General features: G+C 38.1%; 1 protein-coding gene across 2 annotated transcripts; it reads right to left on the bottom strand.

Moving 5' to 3' along the window:
* Positions 1 to 3,260: 3,260 nt before the first annotated feature.
* On the bottom strand, positions 3,261 to 7,958 carry LOC128628622 (histone H3.3A). Of its 2 annotated transcripts, none has more exons than XM_053678770.1 (2): positions 7,695 to 7,958; positions 3,261 to 4,227 (listed from the first exon to the last, which is right to left on the bottom strand). In XM_053678770.1, exon 2 carries the CDS (start codon positions 4,209 to 4,211, stop codon positions 3,801 to 3,803), a length of 411 nt encoding a protein of 136 aa, XP_053534745.1. In that variant the 5' UTR covers positions 4,212 to 4,227; positions 7,695 to 7,958; the 3' UTR covers positions 3,261 to 3,800. The 2 variants fall into 2 exon arrangements, with proteins under 2 accessions (XP_053534745.1, XP_053534744.1); XM_053678769.1 differs by having other exon boundaries at positions 3,261 to 4,222; positions 7,695 to 7,956.
* Between the last annotated feature and the right edge of the window lie 380 nt (positions 7,959 to 8,338).

Below are 8,338 nucleotides of genomic sequence, written 5' to 3'. Positions count from 1 at the left end.
TTTTATTCATTCTATTAAGATTTTTATTAAACATGGACCTTCACTTTCATTAAATAGACTTATTATTTATTGTAGGCTCATTTTCTAGGCTAAATGTTAGCAATTACTGTAGACATCAGCAAAAAGTCGAGCTTCCTGCAGATTTCATTTCTCACATTTACAAAACCAGGTGATTATTATATTCTCCCATCAGTGTAAACGTCTCTTTATGTACAGAGAGAAAAGAAAGATATGACAGAATGATCACTCTGTATGTTCACCATCAGTGTAAACGTCTCTTTATGTATAGAGTGTAATATTTTCCCTGGAATTCCTTATGCCAGTGTTCTGTGTTCTACCCACTACTCTTATCATAAAACTGATAGAGCCTGTAGAATTACTTTCTCTTACCTTTATCAGGAAGTGAAGCTTTCGTGCCTCTGGGCTCGAGAACCCTTTGAAGTCCATTTTCTTCTCTGAAGACGTATAATAAAAGGAGTCGTACTCTTTACAGTGAAATATACGAATCATCCTTTATATAGACATCGGTTTATTAAAGTAAAAAAGAAAAGGATTACAATTACTTTTAACTCAAAATATAGAGAAAAATAAAATAAAAAAATCCTTAGACCACGCAGGATCTGAATAGTGGTTTCCTTTTTCAAGAAATTAAAATGACAAGACCTTCACCTGAGGAGTGGGAAATTAATGCTGGCTTATTCCAAGTATTTATACCTTTATTTATTGTGGTTTCAGGTGCTAGGGTTTAAGCTTGATGCTCAAAATATCATGCAGTCTTGGTGCGCCAGCTCACTTTCTGAAGAGAAAAACTTAGAATATAGCAGTCTTTTGTCAGAAAAGTGTTCAGCACTAGCTCGCTTTTTTAAGAGAAAAACAAAAGTGTAGCAGTTATTTCTAAGAAAAGTGTACAACTCTAGCTCGCTTTCTTAAGCGAAAAAAACAAGATGAGGTTTGATGCACTAGCTCTGTTTCTTAGAAATGAAATAGAATGTAGCAGCGTTGTCAGCAGAAAACATAAAGGTCAACAGAGTGTTAACTTGCTTTCTTAGAGATAAAATAGAATTCACAGAAAAGTGTATGGTGCTTTCTTAAGAGAAAAACAAGAATATAGCAGGTATTTCTCACAAAACCGTATAGCATAAAGATCAACATATCGGTAAAGAATGATAACTTGTTTTCTTAAGAGAAAAACAGGAAGCTGTGTGGTTTGAGAAACAGTTCTCAAACTGTTAAATGTTCTTTTATGGTTCACTGACATGCTTCAATTTTATATCAATGCTTTTGATCAATCTTTCCAATGTGTCCACCTGTGTGGTAAAAGTAGAGGGTCTAGGCCTCTCAAGACAGACATGTGCTTCTTGTTTCATTTTCTCAGTGTATTTTTGTCCATATCTCTGATTTAGCTGAGTAATGCTCTCTGCACGTTTAAATTTAGCTCGGTCTTTTAACATTGTAGCTTCAGCCCCCTTTTTATTCAAGACACTCCTTATACTATCACATTTCTTCATTAAACGATTACTTTCCAATATTAGTTCCTCAGTTCTTTTCACATCCAGTTGTAAACCTCGCAGGTCCGGTTGGAGAACGTCAGGATCAGCCTTCTTAGCGGAAGATTTTCCAATCCGTTTTTCTCCATATCTCTGGATACCTTGGGGCAGGCTTGTTCCCTTTTTCTTCTTGGACCTCTCTTTCTCCTGACGTGATTGTATTTCCCTGGGCTGTCAAGGTTGAGGATCTTTACATAGTTTAATCATAAAACATATTTCAAGGCAATTATAATATATGAACTTAGCATATTATATCAGCTTGTATTTACATTAAGAAAGAAATAACGGCAGGGCTGAGATTACAAATTCTGGAGATCCAGGTCTCCTATAACAAGAGACAAAAGAAAGATATTACAGAATGATCACTCTGTATGTTCACCATCAGTGTAAACGTCTCTTTATGTATAGAGATAAAAAAAAAAAAGATATTACAGAATGATCACTCTGTATGTTCACCATCAGTGTAAACGTCTCTTTATGTATAGAGATAAAAAAAAAAAAAAAAAGATATGACAGAATGATCACTCTGGATGTTCACCATCAGTGTAAATGTCTCTGTGTATAAAGACAGCAGAATGAGGTGTAATCACTGTGTCTGATGGTGTAGTGTAGTGACTGTGTTTATTTGAGAAGATACTGATGAATGAAAACATGGTGCACCCCAAAAAACTGTCAGCTTTGGCTTTATCATCTCAGCAGTATGTACAAAGCAAATCCAAATCACTATTTTAAAAACCTTTCCATGAATTTTGTGTCATCTGGCTCTCTCTAAGGTCCCGCATGGATGGATCATAGAGATACCTGTACAATCGTACCTTCCGGCAAGAGTCGCCTCCAAGTCATTAATTTCCGGATCTGGCGCCATGCAGACCGCCATGAGAAATGAAGCCTCACGCAGTCAACACGCTCAACCGCCCATTCCGCAATGACATCATTTTTTCCGGACATGTCGAATATAAACCAGGCTTAATGCTGTCTAGCATTAGTGTTTGTGTAGGGTGCACCAATTTTTGAAAGTATTCAAAGGGTGCCGTGACTGAAAAAAGGTAGAGAACCGCTGCTCTAAACAATTATGTTTTGGGGAACATGCACTTCCTAAACTGGGCCACTTGATGGCAGTCAAGATCCATATATCCATCCATCCATCCATCCATCCATCCTCTGTACCGCTTATCCTACACAGGTCACGGGGAGCCTGGAGCCTATCCCAGGGGATTCAGGCATGAGGCAGGGGACACCCTGGACATGGTGCCAACCCATTGCAGGGCACAATCTCACACTTTGGACAATATAGAGATGCCAACCTGCCCACAACACATGCCTTTGGACCGGGGAGAAAACCAGAGTACGTGGAGGAAACAAAGCGTGCAGAGAACATGCAGGCGAGAATCAAACCAACAGCCCTGTAGGTGTGAGGTGAACATGCTAAGCACTTTCCACTGTGCCCCCTGAATGAAATATGTACTTCATCAATAATTATCGAAAAGGAGAGAGATATTAATGTTAATATAATCTAATATTTCTTACTCCACTCTTGGCTAAATATTATAAACATATAAGCACCATTATTAAAAGCTTAATAACAGAAAATTGCTTCTGGGTAATTGCCATTCCCGTGTTTGGCCACAGGATGGCAGTCATGCTGCATCCAGAACAACACACCCTGCCTAAAACAGAGGTTAGGTTTTGGGTATTTTACACAGACAGAGCTCATCAGCGTTATCACAGTTTATTGTATTATTTTGACATAAAAAATATAATACACGGTGGGCAGTGGGGGCTCAAGGGTTAAGGCGCTGGATTACTGATTAGAACGTCAATGGTCCAAGCCCCAGCACTTCCACCGTTGAAGCCTTGAGCAAGGCCCTTAACCCTCTGCTCCAGGGGCATCAAATCATGTCTGACCCTGTGCTCTGACCCCAACTTCCTAATAATAGTAATAGTATAGCTTTTTTAAATAACATATCCTCAGCACTTGACATGGAGATAGTAAATAACTCAATTTCTAAACAGAAAAGAAAGGCAAGTGAATATGGATACACAGACACACACATTATACAATATACATAACATGGACATTTAGAAACCCATGTATAATGTTTATGGAAATATAAATCATCCATATCTATACATATATTATTTATACATTTCTGCTCCCTTTACCACATTATAAATATTTAAACAGCCAAAGAACGAAGATATTTTTTCTGAGACAATGAGCTGGTCTTTGTGTTTATTAGACGGAGTTGTCATTTAAGCGCGTTCTCTGCGAATAAGGCGGGCCAGCTGAATATCCTTGGGCATGATGGCCACTTTCTTGGCGAGGATAGAGCACAGGTTGGTGTCCTCGAACAGACCGATCAGGTATGCCTCGCTCGCCTCCTGTAGGGCCCCGATGGCTGCGCTCTGGAAACGCAACTCGGTCTTGAAGTCCTGAGCGATTTCTCTCACCAGGCGCTGGAAGGGCAGCTTGCGGATGAGCAGCTCAGTAGACTTCTGATAACGGCGGATCTCCCTCAGAGCCACGGTGCCGGGCCTGTAACGGTGAGGCTTCTTCACGCCGCCGGTAGCCGGCGCACTCTTGCAGGCAGCCTTAGTGGCGAGCTGCTTCCTTGGCGCCTTGCCACCGGTGGCCTTACGGGCAGTCTGCATTGTTCTTGCCATAGCGTCGAGCTCTGCACTTGACGGATAGAAAAACAGAATAAATGGTGCTGACAAACGCTGGTTTTTAAGCTCTAACATCAAAACAGTCACTTTCTTATTGGCTAAGATTGCTGTGGCAGAAAAACCAATTACAAACCTGCTGGCGAATTCCAGCGTGTGTGTCTGTGTGTGTGTGTGTGTGTGTGTGTGTGTGTGTGTGTGTGTGTGTGTGTGTGTGTGTGTGTGTGTGTGTGTGTGTGTGAGAGAGAGAGACTGCAGACAGACATGGTTGCATAGAGACCAGCAGCTGTGCTCTCACTGTCACCTGGGAGAGGTGGAAACAAATCTACACCTAAACTCACTGTCCTAAATACACTGCATTCACAAATTAATTCCAGCAGAAAATCCACAGCATCAAGACAGAAATTTGATGAGTGCAAACCAGTGAGGCAAATCTTACGCCCACACATTATATAATATATATATATATATAAATTTAATGAGTTTTATTGAAATTATACAAAATTCACAATCTTACACAAGTCATATTCAGAAAGAAAGGGAGAAAAAAAAAAAAAAAAAAAACTTACATAGTCAATGTACAATTACACGCAAATAGAGTCCCACACTGAAGAGTCTTTAAACCAAGATGTGCTGCTTTTTAGTCTTCTTAGCTCTTTTTGAATGTCCTTGAATACAACATCACTGGATATAAACGTTTGATTTATAGTCATTCTGGACCTTGTTTTCCAGAGTTTAGATTTAGTCAAACATATTATGAACCAAATGAAGTCATGCTGAGTCTTGCTACAATTTTCTTTAAAAATGCCATAGAAAATTGAGTTCATATTTATTTCTATATTAAGACCAATGGTTTTTAATTTATCCCATCGGGCATTTACTCCTTTTTACAAAACAGCTCCATTTTACAACCGCTCTTACTGGGAGCCTTCTTACAGCGACTAACCAAGTTGTATCTCTCAGGTGTTCAGATAGGATTTTATTCTGTAAATTTTGGAGACAGTCTTTGTTTTGGTCTTCCTCCAAATTTCTGAAAGCCACAGGGTTACTATAAACTCGATCAACAATTAAAAGATATATTTCTTTGCTCGAGTCTTTCACCCAATCGATGTTTAGATCTTTAAATTTGTTAGTGAAGTCGGAAAACATCAGTTTATAATACGGAATTCCTTTCCTCGATGGACCTTTTTTAGATTTACAGTTAGAGATGTTCCCTATCCATTCGGTTTGCCTGGCAATACCACTCGCGATGATTTTGCACACTGCTATTTTAGTTTTTAGGGATATATCGACAGCCCCAAGGCCTCCCAGTTCCCTTCTCTTAAAAAGGAGCTCACGTTTTGTAACCTCACGAGTCGTATCCCATATGAAATTACAGCATATTTTATGAAGTCTTTTTACCCAAACTTCTGTCGGAGGTAAGATGCATGATAAAAACAGTATTTTTGATAATAGAAAAGTTTTAATAATATTTATTCTAGTTTTATAACTTAGATTACATGATTTCCATTTATCAATTTCATCTTGTATTATTTCTTCTTTTTTTGACCAGTTATGGTCGACACAGCCATTATTATCTATATATATACCTAAAACCTTTAATTGCTGAACTTCTGGGACATCTATGGGAAATTTGTTTTTTTTCCATTTCCAATCCAGACACATTCCGTTTTAGCTTTATTTAAGGAGGCTCCAGAGACTTGCTCATACTCGCTAAAATATTCAAAGATGATGTCTAGTTCTTGTTTAGATTTCACAAATACAGTTATGTCATCAGCATAAGCAGAGATCACGACTCTGTTCTTTCCTATTTGAAGACCTTTAAGTCTATGATCATCTTGGATTTTTTGTACAAGTGCGTTTATAGATAAAATATATAGGGCTGCACTCAGAGGGCACCCTTGCTTTACACCCCGCATAACTTCAAATGGTTCAGTCAAAGAACCGTTAACATTTACTTCAACCGTCGATTTAACATAAAGGCATTTAATCATGTTCATGAAATTTTCAGGGAATTGATACAGTTTTAAAATCTCCCACAAATAGTCTCTTGAGATGTAGTCAAATGCTTTTCTTTGGTCCAAAGCCACAATGTAAAAACTGTCACCATTTTTATCAAAAACTAGTTCTCTTAATGTGTTCAAGTTGTCCCACATAAATCTTCCCTTTATTGCACATGTTTGTTGTTTAGCTATTATTACATCCAAATAGTCACTCATCCTGTTCATAATGGTCTTTGCAAAAATCTTATAATCGACATTCATTAGGGTGAGATGTCTCCAGTTGTTGATATCACTCATTTCACCCTTTTTATACAACAAGGATAAAACGCCTTCATAGAACGAGTCATGCATGTAACCTCTAGCGATCCCATCATTGAAGGCTTGCGTTAATAATTTAGCCAAATCTATGGCGCATGCATGATAAAAATCAGACGGGAGACCATCTTTCCCTGGAGACTTTTTTAAATTTAATTGTTTAATGGCATCAACAACCTCAGCCTCTTTTATTTCCTCACCTGAGCTCTTGGAAGGTGGGTCAACACTATTTTTTACATTCAAAAAGGTTTTTAGAAGTTTATTATCTATTTCAATTGAGTCATACATGTTTGAACAAAGGATCCGAACAGCATCTCTGACGTCTTTAGGATTTTTCACTATAGTTCCATTATCTGTTTTAATGGCTTCGATATATTGGGCTTCTTTCCTTTCATTAAATAGTGAAATTGCTTTTGTTTGATTTAGAAGTTCATCGGAAATTATTCCTGCTCGGACTTGAATGTTCAGTAAAAACTCACTATTTAAAAGTTTCTATCTCTTTTTTCAAATCCTTTAAGTTGTTTTCCTCACTTTCATCTCTTGGATTTTTTAGTTTTAGGTTTATATATTGTGTCATAATTGTATTGTACTTCTCATTTTTTTCTTTATTAAAACAGACATTTGTATTTAAGAAATTTTTTTAATCTGGATCTTAAAAACTTCCCACAAATCACAATAATTGGTAGTGAGGATATCTAAAGTTTTAATCCTATTAATTTCTTCTTTTAATTCTATAATCAATAAAGGACTTTTCAAAATTTGTGTGTTTAATTTCCAATAGTTTCTTCATTTTTAAATCTAATGCCGCATATAACTGTCAAGTGGTCCGACTCAACCAAGAGTTTTGTTGTATAAAATTTTGCCTCAAAATTATTATTAATATATATCCTGTCAATTCTAGTTTTACATGTTTTATCAAACCTTGTAAAGTCCACTTTCTCTGGATATAATGTCCTAAATATGTCGGTGAAATGCTGTTCATTCATTATAGATTTAAGGACACCACCTTCTCTCCTAATTTTACATATTTTGGAAGAAATTTTATCATTATCATCTGTGATTGTATTAAAATCACCGCATACAATGGTATAGAAACCAACACACGGGAGCATTTTAAGCTTTTTAAAAAGCCGAATTTTACCAACAGTATCCTGTTGTCACGAACCTTGAGATGGTACGGAAGCAGGCGCGGGAGGCGAGTGAACCGAGTAGAGTCGGGAAGTTCCGGAAGCGTAGTCGTAGAGTAAGCAAGGGTCGAGCGATCGGGCGAACAATCCAAATGGGGATATCAGATAACGTAGTCGAGACGAGAAACAATGAACTAGAAGAGCTTGGTAAGGCAGCAAACTAAGTTACAGAGCGTATACTTCGCGCAGATCCCGGGTGGATGTTCTTCCTAAGTACTACTGAGTGTGTGTGTGTGATTGGTGCCAGGTGTGTCTGATCAGAACTCCGGGGATGGTGAGCGCATGCGTGCCTGAGAAGTGAGCGATGCATCTTGGGAATTTGAGTTCTGATCGGACCGCGCTGTGACACGCTGTGAGATTCGGCGCTGCTCTCAGAGTCCTCGCTGTCGCTGGTATCGGTGCTGCTTGAGTCACTCCCAGATGTCGAGTCGTCCTCACTTGTGTGTAGTTTATTTTCTTCCCAGTTGTTATCCTCTTTATCGTTTGTTTTGGTCTCTGTGTTATGTGCGCTTTGTGTTGCATTCTGGTCAATGTCTTTTTGATTTTTCGGCATTCTTAGTTTATAGCTGTAAGAATTTGGGCATTGAAAATATATATGCCCAGTTTCATTACATAAATTACA

This window comes from Ictalurus punctatus, unplaced genomic scaffold (genome assembly GCF_001660625.3).
Source record: "Ictalurus punctatus breed USDA103 unplaced genomic scaffold, Coco_2.0 Super-Scaffold_100046, whole genome shotgun sequence".
NCBI classification, from domain to species: Eukaryota; Metazoa; Chordata; class Actinopteri; order Siluriformes; family Ictaluridae; genus Ictalurus; species Ictalurus punctatus.
This window is presented reverse-complemented; position numbering and strand designations above follow the sequence as displayed.